Source organism: Coregonus lavaretus (assembly GCF_964263955.1).
Source record: "Coregonus lavaretus genome assembly, chromosome: 29".
NCBI lineage: Eukaryota > Metazoa > Chordata > Actinopteri > Salmoniformes > Salmonidae > Coregonus > Coregonus lavaretus.
This window is the reverse complement of record NC_140016.1, coordinates 20,348,269-20,375,857: the sequence shown is the minus strand read 5'-3', so window position 1 is coordinate 20,375,857 and position 27,589 is coordinate 20,348,269. Positions and strand designations below refer to the sequence as shown.

The 27,589-nt window shown below is 43.4% G+C and overlaps 2 protein-coding genes across 3 annotated transcripts; one reads left to right on the top strand and one right to left on the bottom strand.

The window, feature by feature from the left end:
* LOC311105295 (large ribosomal subunit protein uL18m-like) lies at positions 1-1,434 on the top strand. The gene is made up of 4 exons (XM_084147387.1): positions 1-262; positions 421-589; positions 728-962; positions 1,176-1,434. Exons 1-4 carry the CDS (start codon positions 160-162, stop codon positions 1,251-1,253), a joined length of 585 nt encoding a protein of 194 aa, XP_084003513.1. The 5' UTR covers positions 1-159; the 3' UTR covers positions 1,254-1,434.
* On the bottom strand, positions 1,435-27,589 carry LOC311105292 (protein phosphatase Slingshot homolog 3-like). Of its 2 annotated transcripts, none has more exons than XM_084147383.1 (17): positions 27,429-27,564; positions 26,749-26,905; positions 24,874-24,911; positions 24,443-24,629; positions 23,692-23,807; positions 23,477-23,545; positions 18,687-18,752; positions 18,182-18,364; positions 18,004-18,097; positions 17,532-17,660; positions 16,929-16,975; positions 16,661-16,807; positions 16,235-16,435; positions 15,941-16,148; positions 5,292-5,540; positions 5,065-5,163; positions 1,435-4,972 (listed from the first exon to the last, which is right to left on the bottom strand). In XM_084147383.1, the coding sequence occupies exons 2-17, from the start codon at positions 26,794-26,796 to the stop codon at positions 4,778-4,780; spliced, it is 2,076 nt and encodes a 691-aa protein (XP_084003509.1). In that variant the 5' UTR covers positions 26,797-26,905; positions 27,429-27,564; the 3' UTR covers positions 1,435-4,777. The 2 variants fall into 2 exon arrangements, with proteins under 2 accessions (XP_084003509.1, XP_084003510.1); XM_084147384.1 differs by having other exon boundaries at positions 2,617-4,972; positions 26,749-26,851; positions 27,429-27,589.

The following is a 27,589-nucleotide window of genomic DNA, read 5'->3' as shown; positions in this document are numbered from 1 at the left end:
AATGTAAAGTTTAAAAGATGGCGGCACACATGTCAAGGCGAATGTTTATTGAATAATATCGACAATAATTATATTTTCTCTTTTATGAGTCGCTACAGTGGATGATCAAGTATAGACTTAACTTTATTAATCATATATAACCACATACGGACTGACGAGATGGCAGTGTTGGGTGAATTAAGTCGAAATGTGCGGCTATTACTAGGTCAAATTCAAAGGTGCCAGCTGAGTGGTTCTGCAATCAACCAATATCTCAAATCAGGTAAGAAAATACTGATCTCTGTTGATGCCAAATGTGTTATGTGTAAATCCTAATGTATATGCAAATTTATTTTTGATTAGTATGTTCCTAATGCTGCTCTATACTCCTCCGTACTCTTCTCTTTTTAATCCCCCTCTTCTCTCTCGCGCTCTCTACAGTCCGTTGTATGAGCCAGGCGCCGCCCCAACACGAGCCCACTGTAGATGATATTGAAGCCGTGAACCCGACGTTCATGAACAGAAACCCGCGGAACCTGGAGCAGATGGCTTTAGCGGTGAAGGACAGGGGCTGGAGAACAACCTGGCCCTCTCAAAAGTTCTACCATAGGTGTGTCTATCTCTGTGCCCTTTCATACTTGGACAGATTTACACTTACTTTTATAACCGCTCTTGCCTTTTCCCCTCTTCTCTACCTCTGTCATCTCTTCACACCCTCATCCCTTGCTTCTCCACCTCTCCCCTTCAGGTTGGTGTTCTCGCGGTCCCAGCACCACGTGACAGCGGAGGTGTTTGCCAACGGTGATCCAGTCCCTGTGCTGTCGTGTTCCACCAAAGAGTGGACCCTGAAGCGTGAGCTTGGTTCCACCCGTTGTGTGGCAGCCAGCCAGGTTGTGGGCGAGGTGCTGGCACAGAGGTGTCGTCAGACTGGCATCATTAGGATGGTGTACAGACACATCCCCTGGCAATACCGCTCTGACGCTGTAAGTACAGGCAAGAGGTCGGGCGGATGTGAGACGTTCCACGTTACAGTAGTCCTGACGCAGTACATACAGAGACAGGATACAATTTTGTCCAAAGGACTGGCATCAATTCATCCATGTGTGTATGTGACGACAGGCTTCATGTTGTTTGGCGTGTGTTTGTCGAGGTTGTGTTTAGGGAGATACAGATGTTAATCAAACATTTTTTTTCAGGTTCAGTCGTTTTGGACAGCGATGAAAGAGGGAGGAGTCACTCTCAGTGAACCACAACAGAAATTCATCGGGACCTGACTTTAGGGGCCAAAAGTTTCCATTCTACTAGTATTATAAAAACACTAAAATAACTGTAAAGGCTCATATATCCAATCCAACAAAATATTCTCCCTTGTTTTCTGTTTGTTGTATCGTGTTGACAAGTACACAGAAAACATTTTATACATTATGTAATTCAATAAAAAGGCAGACAAATGGACATGGTTTCAGTATAACCATTTATTAATTCACTCATACAGTATAGCTGTAAACAAATGTGCTGAAAACAGTGGGGGAGATAACACTTAACCAGAACAGAGGACAATGCATCGAGACATCATTGATAACATACGTAATTGATGACAGATACAGGTCATTGATCGATTCGATCGCAGTACAGCAGAGGTTGGCTCAGGCAGTGTCAATGGCATGATGTTGTGGTGGAAACTTGTTTCAATGATGAATATAAAAAAAAAAAAACAGCCAGCTAAAGACTTTTAAAAAACATTTGATCGATAAAGAAGTCAGCATGAAGAGTGGGAGGAGCATCCAGTCAACTGCGGAAAGTTCAGAAACAATGCTGAAACTACCTCAATCCTTTCAAGTCCAAGATAGACACACAAAAACCCTACCGTAACCTGACCAACCCCCAAAAAGTCCACTACATGAATAAAATGCACTCTGGTCATAATCAGCAAAGTCAGAGGACATACACACACACACACACACAGCGGAATGCATTCAATGAAAGTAGCTACATACTGCATAATAACATGATCCCATTCAAGCAAGGAACAAGACACAAACCTTTAATCAATATGAAAAAAGCCACCACCTCAGAGAAATAGCAATATACCGTAGATATTATAAATACTTTAAATCAGGGTCTATGTATTCGGGAAATAACTTGGTTATTTGGGTCCCATGTCCAAGGCACTCGTACAGCAAGGCTATTTGTGGAACGACTGTGTGAAATATTAAAAAAGAAATAAAAACATCTCCAATAACTTAAAAGGGATTTAACACCCAATATTTAAAAGAGGGTAGGCATTTTCTAATTATCCTCAAATCTGTTATCTTTAGATTAAGGCCTACATTCAATCAGTTCAAGCGTTAACCGGCGATAGCAGGCAACCGCTTAGCGGATGTTTTGGCGGTGTTGCAGGTGGAACTGCGTTGGAGCTGTCAAATCAGTGAGCAGCTGCTCTTGCGATCATTGTAACGAAGCCACATCTGCAGTTCAGAATGAGAAAGTGAAGGCTATATAGAAATAATTTTGGTCAAATTGAAAAATCATTAAACTAAATCGTGAGGATTTCTATCAGTTTAATCGAGGTGTAGATTACATTTCAAATTCCAGTGTTCTAACATGTAAACAAGTCTGCATGCGTTTTTTTTTTATGCGACTGCATGCAGCCAATGGCAATGTCCGCTTTAAGTATAATGCCGGGAGCTGCTTGTGGACTTGACAGCTCTTAACGCAGTTCCACCTCCGACACCGTCAAAACATCAGCTACGCGGATGTCTGCTAAAGCGTATTTGATTGAATTGGCCCCTAAAACTCAAGGACAGAGAGTTCATTGGCACAGAGGAACACATTGGCAAACAGTCTGGTGCCCTTGGATTGGTCCTGAATAATAACACAGCTTAAAACAGTCACTCAATATGACTATTTTGAAACCTCTCAGTGAGAAAATTCAAGTTTTGGATAATTGAGCCAGCATGAATTAGCATGCCATTTTCATATACTCTAAAAAGATCTAGCTTGTATGTGCGTTTGTAAAAAAGAAAAAATATATATTTTTTAAGAAAAGGGCACTTAAATAAACTACACAACAACCTGAACTGGCAGCCTCAAATTCAGAGAAGAAAGACAAATCTATTGCATAGATATCATGAAACCGTAGAGGTCATAGGTCATGAGGAGAGAGGGAGGGAACACTACACTCTACATATGCACGTGGTATGATACTGTATCTACTGACATACAGAAGAAAATGTACATACATTCCAACTTCTGTGATCAATTCTATGGACTGTAGGTAAGTCTAACCAGAAATACTAAGCTTTGATCCTACACATATTGGTGTCGTAATACTGCAGTGACATGAAAAACAGTGAGCCATCACTACCAATGGAGAGTAAATGTGTTAGTGAACAGTTTGTGATACATTAAAAGAACCAGAGGAAATATTGTGCAAAAGGAATGATGCTTAAATAATCAAATTATACACAGTGTACAAAACATTGCTCTTTCCATGACAGACTGGCCGGGTGAAAGCTATGCTCCCTTATTGATGTCACCTGTTAAATCCACTTCAATCAGTGTAGATGAAGGGGAGGAGACAGGTTAAAGAAGGATTTTTAAGCCTTGAGACAATGGAGACGTGTTTGTGTGCCATTCAGTGGGTGAATGGGCAAAACAAATTATTTAAGTGCATTTGAATGGGGTAAGGTGCCAGGTAGTAGGTACCAGGCGTACTGGTTTGAGTGTGTCAAGAACTGCAACGCTGCTGGGTTTTTCACACAACAGTTTCCTGTGTGTATCAAGAATGGCCCACCACCCAAAGGACATCCAGCCAACTTGACACAACTGTGGCGAGCATTCAACTCAACATGGGCCAGCATCCCTGTTGAACGCTTTCGACACCTTGTAGAGTCCATGCCTTGACGAATGAAGGCTGTTCCTAATGTTTTGTACACTGTGTATAACGCCATGATAGTTGGGAGTCTAAAGCCTTGTTCACATTGGCAGTTTGAAGTGACAAAAAATACCAACTATTGCATATCCGATTCGAATCTATTATTTTTCCTGCAGTCTGAACAGCCAAAAAGCACACTGAATCAGATATTTCAAGCCACATTTCAAAACACCTGAAATCAGGTACAAATCTAATTCCTGGCCATGCGACTTGTGTCTGAACAGTCAAATCGGATTTATTTGCCCTCAAGTGGTTTTTAAACTTATTTGGCATATCTTGTTGCTTGCTAGCTACTCTGTTGACAGTTCGACAAGAACATGCTGTAGCTAACGAGCTTGTTAATGGTTTACAAACAAATTAGTGAATGTGCTAGTTGACTGCCTTGGCTAGCCAAAATGGACTCGTTTTGAAAGTTGGATCATCTTATCCTTTGAGGCTTTAAAAGCGTCTTTGAACTATGATTTTGAACATTCAAAGCAACTGGGAAACGTTCATGGCAGGCATTGTTGTCACCTTAGCTTGCTACACCACCAATCGGCCTACACCACTGCACACACACCCATCATTACTACGACAACTAGCTTAGCCATGTAAGCAAATGACTGCTGTCTGAACACACACAAATCCGATTTGGTCACTTGGACACTGGACAGTCAATATTCCAAAACAGATTTGGAAAAACAACACTGATTTGAGCATTAAGGCCTGCAGTGTGAACAAGGCTTAAGTAGTATGATGTATATAAATATCTTTGGGTGATTCTTTCATGTTTATAGCTTGAAAGAAGGCAGAACATTTAATCTCTTCCTATTAGTGTCTACTCTAGGCTTCTCTTTCTCCATTCTCCCCTTCTCCCTCCCTCTACCGCCCTTCCATCATCTTGGTATCTCCTTCCCTGGTCTCAGGTTTGCTTGGCCCCACCCCTTCAAATTTCCTGGGTCCTGATAGGCTGCTTGGCTCAGGTGAAACGTCCACATGGGCCCTCTGATGCATGAGGCCCTTCCGTCCATGACTCCGCCTCCGTTGCCCTGGAGACCGCCGATGACTGTTGGCAATCTACATCAGCGAATAATAAAGGTAACAAAGGGTAAGAAAAACGGTTGCTTTCTCTTCTCTTTCACCTCTTCTCCATCTTTTCCTCCTCTTACCTGTTCATTCCTTAGGTCCTCATCGTCCAGTTCATTGATGGACTGCATGAGAGAGAAGAGGTTCATCCTGCCACTGCGACTGGGGCTCTGACAGGACGCCTAGAGAAGGAGGGTAGAAGGAGGGAGGATATTAGAGATGGATAAACAGGTTGATTTTGACATTGGTTCAATGTAATAGAAATGTTAGAGAAGGTTTTGTCATGTCACTTGTAAGAGAGGTTGCCCACCTTGTCACTGTTGTGTACAGTGATGAGGGGATTGGCTGCAGTCGGTTCCGTGGGTGGCGCGTCCGATTCCGTGGGTGGGGCGTCCGGTTCCGTGGGTGGGGCGGCCGGTTCCGTGGGTGGGGAGGCCGGTTCCGTGGATGGGGAGGCCGGTTCCGTGAGCGGGGAATCCGGTTCCATGGGTGAAGCAGCCGGTTCCGTGGGTGGAGCTTCTGGGTCAGTCTCAGACTTGGGGGCAGGCTCTTCAAATACCTAGTCAAGACAGAGATTGAGAGATAAGACTTATGATTGCACCTCAAAGGATTCAAATATAATTTCCACAAAATACAATTAAATCTTGACAATATCATCCTAACTAGGGCTGTTACTGTTACGGTGACGGTCACGTGTGATAACCGCAGTCAAATTCCACGTGACTGTTAAGTCACGGTAACTAGGCTACTCCAAAACTGAGCTCTATCAATGAATGGTGCTGATGGGCGTTAGTAGCCTACCAAACATGCGGATGGTCGTCAAGTCGCTAATGGCCTGGTACTCGGCGCTCTATTGTCCAATCACTCTTTATTATTATAATTTTTTTAATGATTATTGTTCAATCACTCTAACATCAACGCAAATGCAATCGAAAACCACATCAAACACTTCATGATTTAATTTGAATAATATGCAGAGGTTGCAATAGCAGAATACTGCCTTTCTCACGCAAAAAAAAAAAACGCCCCCCCCAAAATGTTGCATTCTGAAAACGCAGGTGTAATGACCATGGCATTCAATTTCTTGTTCCACATTTTTATATTTAAATAGACTGCTATTCTCCGAAACGTCTCATCCATCCTCCAAACCACACCCTCAAACCACACGCGCTCCGAGTGAGTGGGAGAGTAGAGGGAGAGAAATGTGTTGGGATTGCGACATTTCAAATTGCAACTGCAGGGAAAATAATAGTTTTGAAAGCAAATACTGTTGTGACTGTTGGAGAGGGAGGGTCTCAGCTTTTTGTATGCGTTACATGTATTTCTCAACTCTCCATATGGACAGTTTGAGCACCATTTTTAACCGAAGTATCTGGTAGGCTATGGCTTTGAGATATACAGTGCATTCGGAAAGTATTCAGACCTTCACTTTTTCCACATTGTTACATTACAGCCTTTTTCTAAAATTGATTATAGTTTTTTTTCCCTCAATCTACACACAATAACCCATAATGACAAAGCAATAATAGGTTTTTAGAAATACCTTATTTACTTTTCGAATGCACTGTACGGAGCGGTGCGCGGGGAGCGGACATCTGCATCATTGGGTATCTTGCAAGTTTTTAGGACATTAATTTAACTGTTCAAAGCTAATTTTATTTGTCACATGCTCAAAATACAACAGTGAAATGCTTACATACAAGACCTTAACCAACAATGCAGTTTTAAGAAAATAAATAAACACAATAAAATAACAATAATGAGGCTGTATACAAGGGGTACCGGTACCGAGTCAATGTGCGGGGGTACAGGTTAGTCCAGGTCCTTTCTTAATGTAGGTAGGGGTAAAGTGACTATGCATAGATAATAAACAGAAGGGGGGCGGGGGAGTCAATGCAAATAATCATTTGATTAATTGTTCAGCAGTCTTATGGCTTGGGGGTAGAAGCTGATAAGGAGCCTTTTGGACCTAGACTTGGCGCTCCGGTACCGCTTGCCGTGCGGTAGCAGAGAGAACAGTCTATGACTTGGGTGACTGGAGTCTTTGACACATTTTTGGGCCTTTATTTGGATTTCATGTAATGGACATACACAAAATAGTCCAAATTGGTGAAGTGAAATGAAAAATGCTAAAAATTCTAAAAAATAAATAATGGAAATGTGGTGCATGCATATGTATTCACCCCTTTTGCTATGAAGCCCCTAAATAAGATCTGGTGCAACCAATTACCTTCAGAAGTCACATAATTAGTTAAATAAAGTCCACCTGTGTGCAATCTAAGTGTCAAATGATCCGTCATATGATCTCAGTATATACAGTGGGGGAAAAAAGTATTTAGTCAGCCACCAATTGTGCAAGTTCTCCCACTTAAAAAGATTAGAGAGGCCTGTAATTCTCATCATAGGTACACGTCAACTATGACAGACAAATTGAGACAAAAAAATCAAGAAAATCACATTGTAGGATTTTTAATGAATTTATTTGCAAATTATGGTGGAAAATAAGTATTTGGTCACCTACAAACAAGCAAGATTTCTGGCTCTCACAGACCTGTAACTTCTTCTTTAAGAGGCTCCTCTGTCCTCCACTCGTTACCTGTATTAATGGCACCTGTTTGAACTTGTTATCAGTATAAAAGACACCTGTCCACAACCTCAAACAGTCACACTCCAAACTCCACTATGGCCAAGACCAAAGAGCTGTCAAAGGACACCAGAAACAAAATTGTAGACCTGCACCAGGCTGGGAAGACTGAATCTGCAATAGGTAAGCAGCTTGGTTTGAAGAAATCAACTGTGGGAGCAATTATTAGGAAATGGAAGACATACAAGACCACTGATAATCTCCCTCGATCTGGGGCTCCACGCAAGATCTCACCCCATGGGGTCAAAATGATCACAAGAACGGTGAGCAAAAATCCCAGAACCACACAGGGGGACCTAGTGAATGACCTGCAGAGAGCTGGGACCAAAGTAACAAAGCCTACCATCAGTAACACACTACGCCGCCAGGGACTCAAATCCTGCAGTGCCAGACGTGTGTCCCTGCTTAAGCCAGTACATGTCCAGGCCCGTCTGAAGTTTGCTAGAGTGCATTTGGATGATCCAGAAGAGGATTGGGAGAATGTCATATGGTCAGATGAAACCAAAATATAACTTTTTGGCCAAAACTCAACTCGTCGTGTTTGGAGGACAAAGAATGCTGAGTTGCATCCAAAGAACACCATACCTACTGTGAAGCATGGGGGTGGAAACATCATGCTTTGGAGCTGTTTTTCTGCAAAGGGACCAGGACGACTGATCCGTGTAAAGGAAAGAATGAATGGGGCCATGTATCGTGAGATTTTGAGTGAAAACCTCCTTCCATCAGCAAGGGCATTGAAGATGAAACGTGGCTGGGTCTTTCAGCATGACAATGATCCCAAACACACCGCCCGGTCAACGAAGGAGTGGCTTCTTAAGAAGCATTTCAAGGTCCTGAAGTGGCCTAGCCAGTCTCCAGATCTCAACCCCATAGAAAATCTTTGGAGAGAGTTGAAAGTCTGTGTTGCCCAGCGACAGCCCCAAAACATCACTGCTCTAGAGGAGATCTGCATGGAGGAATGGGCCAAAATACCAGCAATAGTGTGTGAAAACCTTGTGAAGACTTACAAAAAACGTTTGACCTGTGTCATTGCCAACAAAGGGTATATAACAAACTATTGAGAAACTTTTATTGACCAAATACTTATTTTCCACCATAATTTGCAAATAAATTCATAAAAAATCATACAATGTGATTTTCTGGATTTTTTCCCCTCATTTTGTCTGTCTTTGTTGACATTTTGTCCTGACATTTAATCCTAGTAAAAATTGGGTATTAGGATCATTTAGGATCACCACTTTATTTTAAGAACGTGAAATATCAGAATAATAGTAGAGTGATTTATTTCAGCTTTTATTTCTTTCATCACACTCCTAGCGGGTCAGAAGTTTATATACACCCAATTAGTATTTGGTAGCATTGCATTTAAATTGTTTAACTTGGGTCAAACATTTTGGGTAGCCTTCCACAAGCTTCCCACAATAAGTTGGGTGAATTATGGCCCATTCCTCCTGACAGAGCTGGTATAACCGAGTTAGGTTTGTAGGCCTCCTTGCTCGCACACACTTTTTCAGTTCTGCCCACACATTTTCTATAGGATTGAGGTCAGGGCTTTGTGATGGCCACTCCAATACCTTGACTTTGTTGTCCTTAAGCCATTTTGGCACAACTTTGGAAGTATGCTTGGGGTCATTGTCCATTTGGAAGACCCATTTCCGACCAAGCTTTAACTTCCTGACTGATGTCTTGAGATGTTGCTTCAATTTATCCACATAATTGTCCTTCCTCATGATGCCATCTATTTTGTGAAGTGCACCAGTCCCTCCTGCAGCAAAGCACCCCCACAGCATAATGCTGCCACCCCCGTGCTTCACTGTTTTGGATGGTGTTCTTCGGCTTGCAAGCGACCCCCTTTTTCCTCCAAACATAACGATGGTCATTATGGGCAAACAATTCTATTTTTGTTTCATCAGACCAGAGGACATTTCTCCAAAAAGTACGATCTTTGTCCCCATGTGCAGTTGCAAACTGTAGTCTGGCTTTTTTATGGCGGTTTTGGAACAGTGGCTTCTTCCTTGCTGAGCGGCCTTTCAGGTTATGTCGATATAGGACTTGTTTTACTGTGGATATAGATACTTTTGTACCTGTCCCCTCCGGCATCTTCACAAGGTACTTTGCTGTTGTTCTGGGATTGATTTGCACTTTTCGCGCCAAAGTATGTTCATCTCTAGGAGACAGAACGCGTCTCCTTCCTGAGCGGTATGACTGCTGCGTGGTCCCATGGTGTTTATACTTGTGTACTATTGTTTGTACAGATGAATGTGGTACCTTCAGGCGTTTGGAAATTGCTCCCAAGGATGAACCAGACTTGTGGAGGTCTACCATTTTTTTCCTGAGGTCTTGGCTGATTTATTTTGATTTTCCCATGATGTCAAGCAAAGAGGCACTGAGTTTGAAGGTAGGCCTTGAAATACATCCACAGCTACACCTCCAAAAGTGAAGCATGGTGGTGGCAGCATCATGCTGTGGGGATGTTTTTCCATCAGCAGGGACTGGGAAACTGGTCAGAATTGAAGGAATGATGGGATGGCGCTAAATACAGGGAAATTATTGAGGGAAACCTGTTTCAGTCTTCCAGAGATTTGAGACTGGGACGGAGGTTCACCTTCCAACAGGACAATGACCCTAAGCATACTGCTAAAGCAACACTTGAGTGGTTTAAGGGGAAACATTTAAAATGTATTGGAATGGCCTAGTCAAAGCCCAGACCTCAATCCAATTGAGAAGCTGTGGTATGACTTAAAGATTGCTGTACACCAGCGGAACCCATCCAACTTGAAGGAGCTGGAGCAGTTTTGGCTTGAAGAATGGGCAACAATCCCAGTGGCTAGATGTGCCAAGCTTATAGACACATACCCCAGCAGTCTTGCAGTTGTAATTGCTGCAAAAGGTGGCTCTACAAAGTATTGACTTGGAAGGGGGGGGAGAATAGTTATGCACACTCAAGTTCTGTTTTTTTGTCTTATTTGTTGCATCTTCAAAGTGGTAGGCATGTTGTGTAAATCAAATGATACAAACCCCCCAAAAATCCATTTTAATTCCAGGTTGTAAGGCAACAAAATAGGAAAAATGCCAAGGGGGGTGAATACTTTCGCAAGCCACTGTAGGTCCTGGATGCCAGGAAGCTTGGCCCCAGTGATGTACTGGGCTGTACGCACTACCCTTTGTAGCGCCTTACGGTCGGATGCCACGCAGTTGCCATACCAGGCAGTGATGCAACCGATCAGGATGCTCTCGATGGTGCAGCTGTAGAACTTTGAGGATATGGGGACCCATACCAAATCTTTTCAGTCTCCTGAGGGGGAAAAGGCGTTGTTGTGCCCTCTTTACGACGTTCTTGGTGTGTTTGGACCATGATAGTTTGTTGGTGATGTGGACACCAAGGAACTTGAAACTCTCGACCCGCTCCACTACAGCCCCGTCGATGTTAATGGGGGGGCATGTTCGGCCCTCCTTTTCCTGTAGTCCACGATCATCTCCTTTGTCTTGCTCACGTTGAGGGAGAGATTGTTGTCCTGGCACCACACTGCCAGGTCTCTGACTTCTTCCCTATAGGCTGTCTCATCGTTATCGGTGATCAGGCCTACCACCGTTGTGTCGTCAGCAAACTTAATGATGATGGTGTTGGAGTCATGCTTGGCCACGCAGTCGTGGGTGAACAGGGAGTACAGGAGGGGACTAAGCATGCACCCCTGAGGTGCCCCTGTGTTGAGGATCAGCGTGGCAGATGTGTTGTTGCCTAACCTTACCACCTGGGGGCAGCCCGTCAGGAAGTCCAGGATCCAGTTGCAGAGGGAGGTGTTTAGTCCCAGGGTCCTTAGCTTAGTGATGAGCTTTGTGGGCACTATGGTGTTGAACGCTGAGCTGTAGTTAATGAACAGCATTCTCACATAGATGTTCCTTTTGTCCAGGTGGGAAAGGGCAGTGTGGAGTGCGATTGAGTCATCTGTGGATCTGTTGGGGCAGTATACGAATTGGAGTGGTTCTAGGGTTTCCAGGATGATGGTGCTGATATGAGCCATGACCAGCCTTTCAAAGCACTTCATGGCTACTGACGTGAGTGCTACGGGGCGGTAGTCATTTAGGCAGGTTACCTTTGCTTTCTTGGGCACAGGGACTATAGTGGTCTGCTTGAAACATGTAGGTATTGCAGACTCAGTCAGTGAGAGGTTGAAAATGTCAGTGAAGACACTTGCCAGTTAACTAACTACATTAACTGTTAGATTAATATATTATACAGCTAACTAGCAGCATATTACCTAGCTAATGCATTTAGAGATTTCACTTCCTCAGATGACTAATTATCTCAAATCCATCATTTATATATTTTATCAATAAGATGTCCCTACTGTTGGTGCGTGCAAATGCGAGTGCCTCTGTCATTTCAACTGAACATTGTGGTTACATTAATGAAGAATGAAATCAAAGAAATCTAATTCATAATGAATGAATGATGCGTGTCAAGAGCTGGCAATTTCTTTGCATTCGTATTTCATCAACACTGTCGAGTACAAGCATATTAAGACTATAATATCGTTCAGATTAATATAATAATTATTGTATGTGATTATGACATAGGGTAAAGAAAACTACGTTTTAAATAGCACCCTCTTGAACTGAGCCGTATTGTACTGCATTCTAGACCAGAGCAGTAAGTGGAGCCATGTATTAAATGTCTGTTTAGTTAGAACGCAGATCAATTAAAACACAGATTTTTGGAGGGTCTGCATTTTGAAAATGCAGACTTGAAAGCTAACGCGACCCCCTGATCTGAATGATGAGGATAAATGGTGATGGGAGTTAGAGGTCTCGTTCCGAAATGGACCCAGGGCTTTCCCACCAGGACCCGATATGCATGAATACCTTTTAAAACAGAGGCTAATATAATTATCTGGTTGATAAGCTGAACCAGGTTGGAGCGAAAGTGTTCTCATAAGCCGAGTCATAGCGCAACATTTCTTTAAGCAATCACGTGTGGAAATAGAGTTTTGATGGCCTCTATGAAAAAGAGAAGGATCCCAGCTTTTTTATTTCTACTAGCCTATTTCTCAACTCCTAATATTAGGCACACATTGCTTCGCTTTACAACGGCGTAGCCTACCTGGCAACTCAGTAAAAGCGTTCTACATTCGCTTTTCGAGTGCACACTGATGGCATGCCCATGCAGCTGATAATGCCAATTTTTTATCAAAACTAATTTCACACATACAGTGCATTCGGAAAGTATTCAGACCCCTTGACTTTTTCAAAATTTTGTTACGTTACAGCCTTATTCTAAAATTTATTAAATTACATTTTTTTCCTCATCAATCTCCACACAATATCACATAATGACAAAGCGAAAACAGGTTTTTAGAAATACCTTATTTACATAAGTATTCAGACCCTTTGATATGAGACTCGAAATTGAGCTCAGGTGCATCCTGTTTCCATTGATCATCCTTGAGATGTTTCTACAATTTGATTGGAGTCCACCTGTGGTAAATTAAATTGATTGGACATGATTTGGAAAGGCACACACCTGTCTATAGGTCCCACAGTTGGCAGTGCATGTCAGAGCAAAAACCAAGCCATTAGGTCGAAGGAATTGTCCGTAGAGCTCAGAGACAGGAATGTGTCGACACACAAATCTGGGGAAGGGTACCAAAAACTGTCTGCAGCATTGAAGGTGCCCAAGAACACAGTGGCCTCCATCATTCTTAAATTAAAGAAGTTTGGAACCACCAAGACTCTTCCTAGAGCTGGCCGCCAGGCCAAACTGAGCAATCGGGGAAGTAAGGCCTTGGTCAGGGAGGTGACCAAGAACCTGATGGTCACTCTGATAGAGCTCCAGAGTTCCTCTGTGTAGAAGGGAGAACCTTCCAGAAGGACAACCATCTCTGCAGCACTCCACCAATCAGGACTTTATGGTAGAGTGGCCAGACGGAAGCCACTCCTCAGTAAAAGGCACATTCCAAATCAAATCAAATTTTATTGGTCACATGCGCCGAATACAACAGGTGCAGACATTACGATGAAATGCTTAATTAAAAATAAAACAACAACAAAAAAAGTGTTGAGAAAAAAAAGAGCAGAAGTAAAATAAAATAACAGTAGGGAGGCTATATATACAGGGGGGTACCGGTGCAGAGTCAATGTGCGGGGGCACCGGCTAGTTGAAGTAATATGTACATGTGGGTAGAGTTAAAGTGACTATGCATAAATAATTAACAGAGTAGCAGCAGCGTAAAAAGGATGGGGTGGGGGGGCAGTGCAAATAGTCCGGGTAGCCATGATTAGCTGTTCAGGAGTCTTATGGCTTGGGGGTAGAAGCTGTTGAGAAATCTTTTGGACCTAGACTTGGCACTCCGGTACCGCTTGCCGTGCGGTAGCAGAGAAAACAGTCTATGACTAGGGTGGCTGGAGTCTTTGACAATTTTGAGGGCCTTCCTCTGACACCGCCTGGTATAGAGGTCCTGGATGGCAGGAAGCTTGGCCCCAGTGATGTACTGGGCCGTACGCACTACCCTCTGTAGTGCCTTGCGGTCGGAGGCCAAGCAGTTGCCATACCAGGCGGTGATGCAACCAGTCAGGATGCTCTCGATGGTGCAGCTGTAGAATTTTTTGAGGATCTGAGGACCCATGCCGAGTTTGCCAAAACTGGACTCTCAGACCATGAGAAACAAGATTCTCTGGTCTGATGAAACCAAGATTGAACTCTTTGGCCTGAATGCCAAGCGTCACGTCTGGAGGAAACCTGGCACCATACCTACGGTAAAGCATGGTGGTGGCACCATTATGCTGTGGGGATGTTTTTCAGCAGGCAGGGACTGGGAGACTAGTCAAGATCGAGGGAAAGATGAGCGGAGAAAAGTACAGAGGGATCCTTGATGAAAACCTGCTCCAGAGCGCTCAGGACCTCAGACTGGGGTGAAGGTTCACCTTCCAACAGGACAATGACCCTAAGCACACAGCCAAGACAATGCAAGAGTGGCTTCAGGACAAGTCTCTGTATGTCCTTGAGTGGCCCAGCCAGAGCCCGGACTTGAACCTGATCTAATATCTCTGGAGAGACCTGAAAATAGCTCTGCAGCGACGCTCCCCATCCAACCTGACAGAGCTTAAGAGGATCTGCAGAGAAGAATGGGAGAAACTCCCCAATTACAGGTGTGCCAAGCTTGTAGTGTCATACCCAAGACTCAAGGCTGTAATCGCTGCCAAAGGTGCTTCAACAAAGTACTTAGTAAAGGGTCTGAATAATTATGTAAATGTAATATTTCCATGATATATATATATTTTTTATACATTTGCTAAAATTTCTAAAAACCTGTTTTTGCTTTGTCATTATGGGGTATTGTGGGTAGATTGATGAGGGAAAACAAAAAAATCGAATCAATTTTAGAATAAGGCTGTAACGTAACAAAATTTGGAAAAAGTCAAGGGGTCTGAATACTTTCCGAATGCACTGTATATTTAAGCAATAAGGCCCAAGGGGGTGTGATATATGGCCAATATACCACGGCTAAGGGCTGTTCTTATGTACAACGCAACGCGGAGTGCCTGGACACAGCCCTTAGCCGTGGTATATTGGCCATATATCACAAACCCCCGAGGTGTCTTATTGCTATTATAAACTGGTTACCAACTAATTAGAGCCGTACAAATAAAAGTTGTCATACCTGTGGTATACGGTCTGATATACCACCGCTTTCAGCCAATCAGCATTCAGGACTCGAACCACCCAGTTTATAATATTTATTATAGCCCTAATATGTAAAGACAATATTAATTATAGAATAGTCTGATGGGTGAGAATATTATCACTTGTGAATGAGAGACTAATGAACAGCATGTACAGTCTAAGCAAGAAACAGAGCTGTTTCAAATGATAACTTTTTACTCTAAACACAGAATAGGCGCTTCATGTGCGTACTCCCGAGGCAACCGTTTGAGAAAAATATATATTTTATTCAGCTATGTTCACATAGTCTTCTTACTATAAAATCATATAATATAAAATAATGGTACGGGCATTATAAGCATATGAAATTCTGTTCTTCTGAAATACATTTTCTTCATATCATAATGTTTCTTAAGATCTGCCTAAAATAATGGATTTATTGTGATGGTGTATATTAAATAGATTTATTAGACTTGTAGATGTTCCAAAGGCGCACATCAGCGGCTTGTACGTTTCAGAGATGCTAAATGTGTTTATGTTAATTAACGGTCCATTACCGTGAGACTGGCAGTCATTTGCATGACAGTTAATGGCTGACAAAATGTAATGATCGCCACAGACCTAATCCTAACCATAAACATTTAGTATCCTTTACCTCTTTATCTGCCTCATCAACTTCATCTGGACTCTCCATCTCTTCTTCATCATCATCATCCTCATCCTCCTCCTCCTCTTCTTCTTCTTGTCCGTCGCTCTCCTCCTCTTCCTCCTCCTCGTTGCTGCGTGAAGCAGCAGAGCGCTTTCTCTCAATCTTTCTCTGCTCTCGTGACTTCCGCCTCCAGAGAGCGCTGTGGCGCTGCTGACTGGAATGGAGGGTACAGTGAACATACAGGTGATATTGGGTTACACACACACACACACACACACACAGGATAATGAATATGCTGACCTGGCGTTGAGGATGCCGCTGTAGGTGTGGAGCTGTTTCATGAAGCCTTCATTGGGCTGGACGATGGGCCTGCGGTCCCTGACGTAGGACAGAGCCACCTCCAGGGACCAGCGCTGTTGCTTCATGGCGTAGGCCACCACCGTGGACCCAGAGCGAGACACGCCCATCTTACAGTGCACCAGCACCGCCTGGCCACTCTGCCTGTATGGGGGGAGAGAGAGGGGTTGTGTCATCATTGTGCGACTAAAATGGAGAGTGTCATCATTGTGCGACTGTCGCTGACTTATCCAGGGGGGGCACAAAGTTACAAAACATTCAAACAGTAAAATATATTTATAGAATATACATAAATCTATGTCAAAGCCACATCGTTACAGTACAATGCAAGGAGAATGCATAGGAGAGAGGGGAGGAGGGTGGGACTACCTGGCTGTGTTGATGAAGGTGTACGTGTTTTTCCAGTGTGACAGCAGGTCTGTAGCCTCCACGTCGTACACCCTGATGTTCATGTAGCTGAAGGATTCTGGGAAGAAGTTATCGATCTCCCGCGTAATGTTCAGGATGTAGCCCACACTGAAACATCATTGGCAGACACTTAGTTACCCAGAAACCACACAACACTTTGGCTTGTTCGTTTGCACACACACCTTATATAAGTCAATAACAGGCACACAAACACAGTAAATGGGCTTACTTGTTTTTCTGTAGCTCCTCAAAGTTGGCAGCATTCCACTCAGACCCCTAAAAGACAGAGATAGAGAGAGAGAGAGAGAGAGAGAGAGAGAGAGACAGAGACAGAGACTTATTCACTGGAGAGGAGAGAGGACACTAAAGGGCCAGAGCTTTCGATTCAACAGCTGTAAACACTAGGCTCTGAAAAGGGAAATTCGAGTCATTTCATATACTATTGATTGCAACACACTTCCTCTGTGGCTCAGTTGATAGAGCATGGCGCCTACCACGCCAGGGTTGTGGGTTCAATTCCCATGGGGGGGACCAGTACAAAAATGTATGAACTCTATGCACTCACTACTGTTAAGTCACTCTGGATAATAGCATCTGCTAAATGACTAAAACGTAAACATTTAAAATGTACTTCCTGTGGTGATCAGCCCAGAGGAGATTTATTTACAACTTAACAACTGGTCCAGTGTCATATACTCTTTACAACCTCCTCATGATTAAGGTTAGGATTAGGGAATCTGATTCCAGATCTGTGGTTAGAGGCTACTGCTGAGTGGCATTGGCCAAAGGTAAAATGTGATATTGTTAAGGGTCTAAGTCAGATGGGACTGACCAGGAACAAGTAGTCAAATATTTTGGAGGGCTTGTCCATCTGCGCCATGGTGACCATCATCTCGTTGTCGATGTACTCCTTGTAGTTCTTCATATCCATGCCTATCCTGGTCTCCAGGGCACTGCGGACCTGGGGACGGAGACAGGAGGAGGATGGCCAACTGATCAACAGCACGACGCCATGTTGTGACTTGGCCGGTTCAAATGGCTTGTGTTACAAGTAAGGTGTCATAGATCCGGACACAGACTCTTCAAGTCATTAATTTAGGTCACAGACTGTAGACAGTAGACTGCCTCTATGTTACCAGACACATTTCATCTACTTCTACTTGTATTTCAGACAGCTATGTCAGCCATTGTTTGTCCGTGACCTTGACAAATATTGGTATTTTTGCATCTTTGTCAATTTTAGTTTGAACGGGGCTTGTTCCAATATATAACATCACATCTTCATCTCCTTCTCTCTGTGGTACCTGTTTGGAGGTGATGTTCTCCAGGTCCTCTGTTCTCATGATGTCTCGGAGTTCCTCTTTGATCTGCCTCTCCACAGACACCCTCTCGGTCGAGCTGCGCAGAGACAGACAGACAGACAGAGTATCACTACCCACATCTCCCCAACACACACACATAGAGACAAACACATGCACACACCTCTGTCCGGCGCTGTCCCTCCTGATTGACTCCAGGCCTGTCATGGCTCCCCACTCGTTGAGACAGAGGCGGTTAGACTCCACATGGCCGTAGTAGTGTTGGGCCCAGTCCAGCCCACAGCCTGGGATCACTGCCCCCTTCACCGCCCGCTCACAGCAGCCATGCAGCGCCTGCAGCACTGACCTGGGGACAGTGGACAGACACATTAGGGTCTACACAGGGGAAGAGGCAAGGCCATGATGGATGAAAGCGTAGAGGTTCTAGGTCATCCTATTACAGTACTGAAAGGGAATATTATGTGTATCGTGTGTGTGTGTTTACTGTATGTGTCAAACAGAATAAAACCTACCACTCAGTCTGTATGGAAACAGGCTTGAACAAAACCTACCACATGGTCTGTATGGAAACAGGCTTGAATAAAACCTACCACATGGTCTGTATGGAAACAGGCTTGAATAAAACCTACCACATGGTCTGTATGGAAACAGGCTTGAATAAAACCTACCACATGGTCTGTATGGAAACAGGCTTGAAGATTCTGGTCTCTTCTGCTGACATGACACTGAACCCACTGAGAAGGTAAGAAAAAAGGAGGGAGATGAGAGAGTGTGTGACAGACAGATGGATGGTGTGTGAAAGAGAACGAGAGAGAGAACACTGTTAGCTGTGTGAAGGTGTGTGCCTGCTGATGGCAGAAACCCAGTCTGTGGGTGTGAGTGTCAGATCAAAGACTGTCTGTAACAAACAGACACACAGCATGTGAGCCCTGTTACTAGGCTTGGCCGAATATACCATTTAACGGGGTATTTAGAAATACAGACGGTATATGATTTTCAATACCGATTTTTAAGAAATATACAGTACCAGTCAAAAGTTTGGACACCTACTCATTCCAGGGTTTTTCTTTATTTTGACTATTTTCTACATTGTAGAATAATAGTGAAGATATCAAAACTATGAAATAACACATATGGAATCATGTAGTAACCAAAAAAGTGTTAAACAAATCAAAATATATTTTATATTTGAGATTCTTCAAAGTAGCCACCCTTTGCCTTGATGACAGCTTTGCACACTATTGGCATTCTCTCAACCAGCTTCATGGGGTAGTCACCTGGAATGCATTTCAATTAACAGGTGTGCCTTGTTAAAAGTTAATTTGTGGAATTTCTTTCCTTCTTAACGCATTTGAGCCAATCAGTTGTGTTGTGACAAGGTAGGGTTGGTATACAGAAGATGGCCCTATTTGGTAAACGACTAAGTCCATATTATGGCAAGAACAGCTCAAATAAGCAAAGAGAAACGACAGTCCATCATTACTTTAAGACATGAAGGTCAGTCAATACAGAACATTTCAAGAACTTTGAAAGTTTCTTCAAGTGTCCCGTGTAGCTCAGTTGGTAGAGCATGGCGTTTGCAACGCCAGGGTTGTGGGTTCGATTCCCACGGGGGGCCAGTATGAGAAGAAAAAAATGTATGCACTCACTAACTGTAAGTCGCTCTGGATAAGAGCGTCTGCTAAATGACTAAAATGTAAGTGCAGTCGCAAAAACCATCACGCTCTATGATGAAACTGGCTCTCATGAGGACCACCACAGGAAAGGAAGACCATGAGTTACCTCTGCTGCAGAGGATAAGTTCATTAGTGACCAGCCTCAGAAATCGGCAATTAACTGCACCTCAGATTGCAGCCCAAATAAATGCTTCACAGAGTACAAGTAACAGACCCATCTCAACATCAACTGTTCAGAGGAGACTGCGTGAATCAGGCCTTCATGGTCGAATTGCTGCAAAGAAACCACTACTAAAGGACACCAATAATAAGAAGAGACTTGCTTGGGCCAAGAAACATGAGCAATGGACATTAGACCGGTGGAAATCTGTCCTTTGGTCTGATGAGTTCAAATTGGAGATTTTTGGTTCCAACCGCCGTGTCTTTGTGAGACGCAGAGTAGGTGATCTCTGCATGTGTGGTTCCCACCGTGAAGCATGGAGGAGGAGGTGTGATGGTGTGGGGGTGCTTTGCTGGTGACGCTGTCTGTGATTTATTTAGAATTCGAAGCACACTTAACCAGCACGGCTACCACAGCATTCTGCAGCGATACGCCACCCCATCTGGTTTGTGCTTAGTGGGACTACCATTTGTTTTTCAACAGGACAATGACCCAAAACACACCTCCAGGCGGTGTAAGGGCTATTTGACCAAGAAGGAGAGTGATGGAGTGCTGCATCAGATGACCTGGCCTCGACAATCACCCGACCTTAACCCAATTGAGATGGTTTGGGGTGAGTTGGACCGCAGAGTGAAGGAAAAGCAGCCAACAAGTGCTCAGCATATGTGGGAACTCCTTCAAGACTGTTGGAAAAGCATTCCAGGTGACTACCTCATGAAGCTGGTTGAGAGAATGCCAAGAGTGTGCAAAGCTGTCATCAAGGCAAAGGGTGGCTACTTTGAAGAATCACAAATATAAAATATATTTTGATTTGTTTAACACTTTTTGGGTTACTACATGATTCCATATGTGTTATTTCATAGTTTTAATGTCTTCACTATTATTCTACAATGTAGAAAATAGTAAAAATAAAGAAAAACCCTTGAATGAGTAGGCGTGTCCAAACTTTTGACTGGTACTGTATATAAAAAGTTAAGTATAACTATAAGAAATCTAAGATTCCCGCTCAGGGATTCAGCTATGCATTTGGTTTGCTAACTTGCTAGCTAAGTGTCTAGATGTCAAGATCAAGCTTCTTGGTTACAGCAGAGACATTCAATCCCCTCTTGGATAAAGATCCCTGTTGCCTAAATTGTTTTGTGAGTCAAATATTTGTATCATTATTATAATTACTTTATTGTATGCACTTCCGGTAATACCGTATACCCCAGTATAGTACAGAAACGGGATGAAAATCTGTATAGCGCCCAACCCTACATATTATTTCTACATTACCAGTACACAGAACAGGCAGGGCTACAAAATCAAAACCCTAATGCTGTTTCTGGGGTTTTATTTAGCTCCAGATCTGAACATGTCCTCAAAAGCTCTTTCATACTCCTGGTTAAGATCAGAGGTGGAGTAATCTGATCCTAGATCTGTGGTAAAAGGAAACTTCTCCCTTGAGCCGACACTGCTGCACACCCAGGTCAATGAGCAACACAATCCTGACCACATCCCAGAACAGCCAAAAGCACTTCATAAACTTTACAGTCAACACATTGTTAGCAAACCTTTATAAAGTACTTATGTGGTGAATGCAGATGTTTAAAGTGTTGACATAAGGGGTGACATAGTGACAGAAACAGATGTAATTCAGGGGAATGATCCAAGTACATAAACAGAGAGAGATTACTCATTGGTATTATTATATCTGGCCAGCCTCCAAGATGCCAGGCCAACCTTAGGGCGGCAGGTAGCTTAGTGGGTAAGAGCGTTGTGCCAGTAACCGAAAGGTCGCTGGTTCTAATCCCCGAGCCGACTACGTGAAAAATCTGTCGATGTGCCCTTAAGCAAGGCACTTAACCCTAATTGCTCGTGTAAGTAGCTCTGGATAAGAGCGTCTGCTAAATGACTAAAATGTAAAATGTAGAACATGCTCAGCTAGCTACAGTGGGGAGAACAAGTATTTGATACACTGCCGATTTTGCAGGTTTTCCTACATACAAAGCATGTAGAGGTCTGTCATTTTTTATCATAGGTACACTTCAACTGTGAGAGACGGAATCTAAAACAAAAATCCAGAAAATCACATTGTATGATTTTTAAGTAATTAATTTGCATTTTATTGCATGACATAAGTATTTGATCACCTACCAACCAGTAAGAACTCTGGCTCTCACAGACCTGTTCGTTTTTCTTTAAGAAGCCCTCCTGTTCTCCACTCATTACCTGTATTAACTGCACCTGTTTGAACTCGTTACCTGTATAAAAGACACCTGTCCACACACTCAATCAAACAGAATCCAACCTCTCCACAATGGCCAAGACCAGAGAGCTGTGTAAGGACATCAGGGATAAAATTGTAGACCTGCACAAGGCTGGGATGGGCTACAGGACAATAGGCAAGCAGCTTGGTGAGAAGGCAACAACTGTTGGCGCAATTATTAGAAAATGGAAGAAGTTCAAGATGACGGTCAATCACCCTCAGTCTGGGGCTCCAAGTAAGATCTCACCTCGTGGGGCATAAATGATCATGAGGAAGGTGAGGGATCAGCCCAGAACTACACGGCAGGACCTGGTCAATGACCTGAAGAGAGCTGGGACCACAGTCTCAAAGAAAACCATTAGTAACACACTACGCCGTCATGGATTAAAATCCTGCAGCGCACGCAAGGTCCCCCTGCTCAAGCCAGCGCATGTCCAGGCCCGTCTGAAGTTTGCCGATGATCCAGAGGAGGAATGGGAGAAGGTCATGTGGTCTGATGAGACAAAAAAATAGCTTTTTGGTCTAAACTCCACTCGCCGTGTTTGGAGGAAGAAGAAGGATGAGTACAACCCCAAGAACACCATCCCAACCGTGAAGCATGGAGGTGGAAACATAATTCTTTGGGGATGCTTTTCTGCAAAGGGGACAGGACGACTGCACCGTATTGAGGGGAGGATGGATGGGGCCATGTATCGTGAGATCTTGGCCAACAACCTCCTTCCCTCAGTAAGAGCATTGAAGATGGGTCGTGGCTAGGTCTTCCAGCATGACAACGACCCGAAACACACAGCCAGGGCAACTAAGGAGTGGCTCCGTAAGAAGCATCTCAAGGTCCTGGAGTGGCCTAGCCAGTCTCCAGACCTGAACCCAATAGAAAATCTTTGGAGGGAGCTGAAAGTCCGTATTGCCCAGCGACAGCCCCGAAACCTGAAGGATCTGGAGAAGGTCTGTATGGAGGAGTGGGCCAAAATCCCTGCTGCAGTGTGTGCAAACCTGGTCAAGACCTACAGGAAACGTATGATCTCTGTAATTGCAAACAAAGGTTTCTGTACCAAATATTAAGTTCTGCTTTTCTGATGTATCAAATACTTATGTCATGCAATAAAATGCAAATTAATTACTTAAAAATCATACAATGTGATTTTCTGGATTTTTGTTTTAGATTCCGTCTCTCACAGTTGAAGTGTACCTATGATAAAAATTACAGACCTCTACATGCTTTGTAAGTAGTAAAACCTGCAAAATCGGCAGTGTATCAAATACTTGTTCTCCCCACTGTATTTCCTAGTTTCCTCATTTGACTCCTGCACTCAGGAAATCCATCCATCTTTCTCTCTGTTTATAAATGGCAGTGTGTTTTCTCCCACTTCTTACCCATCTCCATCCAGATACACTTGTGTGGCACTCCATATAGGCACAACCATGCCGATAGTACACTGATCACTGAAAGAAACAAAGACAGACTGTTTTCATCCCTCATTTTGGCAACATTTACTAGATGCATTTTCTATCAACACAAGTCATTCTCTAGTCTAGACCCATCTGATATAACCACAGAAACATGGTAACGGTTACAGCATGGCACACACCTGTCTGTGTCGGGGAAGTCCATGCCCAGGAGAATGCTCTCCTGCTTATTACCGAGGGTGGAGACCACGATCAGATACCTCACTCTGATTGGACTCACTGACTCCAACCTCACCGCCTGCAAGGAGAGGGGGAGGTAGGAGGGAGAGAGGGGGAGAACGGAGGGATAAGGGAAAGGTTAAGCATTATAAGGGCATTTGTGAATGTGTAGGTGGATGTTACTAGTGGATGAGTGCCAGTCTGTGTGAGCCATCACGCCAACTCCTTGTTATGCCAAACATGTTTGGGCTTGACAACGAGCAATGGAGTTGGCAAGAGCACCAACAGATCTGGGACCAGATCTAGGATGTAACATGTTGGTGGCGTATAGGGTGAGATACCATCCTTGCTATAATGTAAGAAGCTCTGAGACCTAGTGAAAAGCATTACATGAATGTGACCCGTTAATAGATGCTTTTAACATGACATTACTCAGTGCTCCGGGCATCACGCCTGTTATAGTCATGCTATTGTAACAGAGGTGGTTTGGTGAACCACGTAACAGTGATGAGTAGCCCTGGCTGAAGAGAGACCTGAAGACTTGCATTTTCCCCATACGCTGATGCCCAGGCATTATCTAAGCACTAATACAGTGTTGTGGTGTGCAGACTACAGATGACCCAAGTTTAAACCGTCACACAATGGCGGTCCTATCCATTGTCTGCTTATTTTATACATTCTACCAGTGGGCATGTGACAGTGGACAGGTCTCACCAGTTTGATAGTGTCCTCTGGTCTTAGTAGTGACACCATGGCATGCAGGTGTCTGTGCTGTGTGTCTGAAGCTCCGCCCCCCAGCTTCAGGGGTGAAGGAGAGTGATTGGGCGATGTCTCTTCATGAGGCCCCTCCCTCTCTCCTTCCAAGAGAAGGACGGCCCCCTTGACCAGAGCAAAGCTCTCCCTGTTATGGAGGATTTAAATATTATTCCTGTATTATGAATTACTGTGCAACTGTATATTATGTTATTGTGTAGGAATGATAAAAAATAAAAAAATAAAAACATTAAATATATAAAAAAAACATTTTCTCTGAGAGTTCAAACGTCCATATGACCACAATGTACAGATTATCAGAACTGTAGTTATTTTATCCAAACTATATACACTTTAATTCACAACCAAAAGACAGAAACACAGTAATCTACCTTTTCTGAAGTCTCCCTCTTCTTGGAATGCTTTCATCCTTCAAGAAATTATTTGAAAGATGATTAATAGCCTGAGTGCCAGTCCGTTTGTGCTATCATGCCAACTCCCTGTCAATCCTTGCCATGCCAAACTTTACTTGACAATGACCACAATGGAGTTGGCAAGAACACAAACAGATCTGGGACCAGGCTATAAACTCTTTACTGTGAAAATCTACAATCTGATAAATATATCATATTTTGTCACATGTTAAAGCCTGCTGATTACAGAGTGACAAACCTCCTTAATTATAGAGTCATCCCATTGATTATAGGAGAAATCTAAAGTGGCGTGTACTAAAAGAATGAGCAGGATCCCGAGTAAAATGTGCAGCTACAAAGATAGGAGGCAGAGGAAACAACTTCGGAAGTTAATGACCGAGGGACACAGAAAGGAGGGGAGAGAGGGATAAGAAACAGAGGAATAGAAAAGACAAACAGAGAGGGAAAAGAGAGAGAACAGAATGCATGAAGGAGTGGTAGCTGCAGTATCAAGGGTTTGGTGGTGTGAGTGAGTGAAACTTGAGACAGTAACATTACCTGTTATGCAACTGACATGTCTAGACAGACACAAGAAAGAAAAAAAGAGTAGAGGGGTGCTGGAGACGAGGAGGACAGGAGAGGACAGGGGAGGAGCGATGAGGGTTTGAAAGGAGGAGAGAAGGAGAAAAAAAAGGAATTAACAGTAGTAGAGATTTAAGACTCAATGACAGTAGTATGCGGGGAGACGGAGGAGGGCAAAGTTATGTCCGCCAGCCTGGGGAAGCTGGGAACAGAAAAGTTAAAATGTCGCCTGATGTTTTGGCACACTCGTAACATACCAAAGAGGCCTTGGAAGTAACAACGTTTAAATGAGCCTGTTAAAGTTGCTCTAAAAAGTTTAAAGAGAAGTGAAAGAGAAATACAGAGGGAGTGAGGGAGAAATGATAAGGACATGGGGAGGATGAGTGAGTGTAGCCTATGTTAACATTTGGAACAGTGTCCGTGTGGTGGTATCAAGGGTTAGGCAGCAGGAGTAGATTTGACTACTGTCGTCACCCACAAATACAGATACACGGTGACATCATGTGCCTTGAGCTTAATCACACCTGATTCAATTAGTCAACTATCACCAAGCCCTTGACTAACTGAATCAGGTGTGCCAGTTCAGGGCTACAACACATATGTGAAATGTTGGGTGGTCCACGAGGAGAGGGTTGGGAAGAACTGATCTATGGCATGTTGTGTCCTCTAGTTATCTACTTTATCTCTGCTTGGCTGCGGGAAGATGTTTTGGGGTGGGGGTGCTGACATTTTTTGTCAAGGGGGGTTGCAGAGGAAATATTTTGTTGAGGGGTGGGGCACAGGGGTAAGCAATATCTCCCCGCTCTGCTGACAAGTATTTTTCTCCACTCATACAGGAGTAATAAAGGGCTAGTGCACTAATTTTGTGGAACCATATATTTGTATATATTTTTTTTTCACACAAAACAAAATCAAATGTTTTATTTATTGTGATTTATCAGGGGGTGCTGCAGCACCCTCAGCATCCCTACTTCCCGCAGCTATGCCATCTTGGCTACCAGAGAGCATCTTGACATCCACAGGGTACAATGCTGTAATGATGACATCATCGAGAATATAATAAATACATCAAGCATTGGACAGCTTCAGGCAATGGTTGTTGTTCATTAAATCAAAGCAAATAGATTCTGGATGAATAGGCAATAGCAGGCGTAGCCAGTGTATCAAATCACAAACTGTTAAGTACAGTATCATATGATGTGAAGGCAATGTCATGGAAAATAAAAAGTCTAGTATTTCTGCATTGAGATGTGCGCGGGAAAAGGGACTCACCGGAGCCGTGGAGATGGACGGGGGCCGATGCAGGGTCAGCAGAGCCATAGCAATGCACGGCTCGGTTCGCCTCGCAGGTTCTTCACAAGCGCCTTGCGAGACGCTGGGGGGAGGGGGGTTTCCTCAAATTTGTGGGTGAGGATATAATCACACAAATCTGTAACGTAGTTGGAGCTGATTATCAAATACCCGTTTCTAAAGCTACAGTATGCTCTGAAGACAACCTAGATAGTGGAGGAGACGTAAATTGACATTTGAAACGTAACTTTATAGCTAGAAATCACATTGAAGATAGCCATTGTAGTGGCATGCCAAGCATTCCTTCACAATGTCCACGTATGGTTATGAAATAAATGTGGACTGCACTGCGCTCGAGTGCACATCACACGCAACGATCCCCCCAAAAATAATATATATGTTGTAGTTACAATTAAACAATAGCTAGCTAACTAGCCGTGTCTGAAAAATACCAACATTTGAGAAGATAGAACATGGAGTCATATGGAAAACATCAATTCTGTTTGAAATGACTGTGCTATGTTGATCGACTACAAATCAACAAGCTTTGCTAACTAGCTAGTTAGCACGTACAGTAGATACGCAACTGATCCATATGCTAGCTAGATAAAAAACAAGGGTGAAAGTGATAGAGAACGATGGAGCAAGAGTTCCTCTTTTACCTGCTTCCGATAAAATGCCTACTTATTTGGTATTTGGACGCTTCTCCCTCACACGCAGTCAGCTTCGATAGACAGCTATTTTTAATCCTTCGCTTTGGCAAAAGTTGCTCCACTCTGCTACCCAAATTAAAGAAGAGCTGACTATTTAATGGAACCAGGAA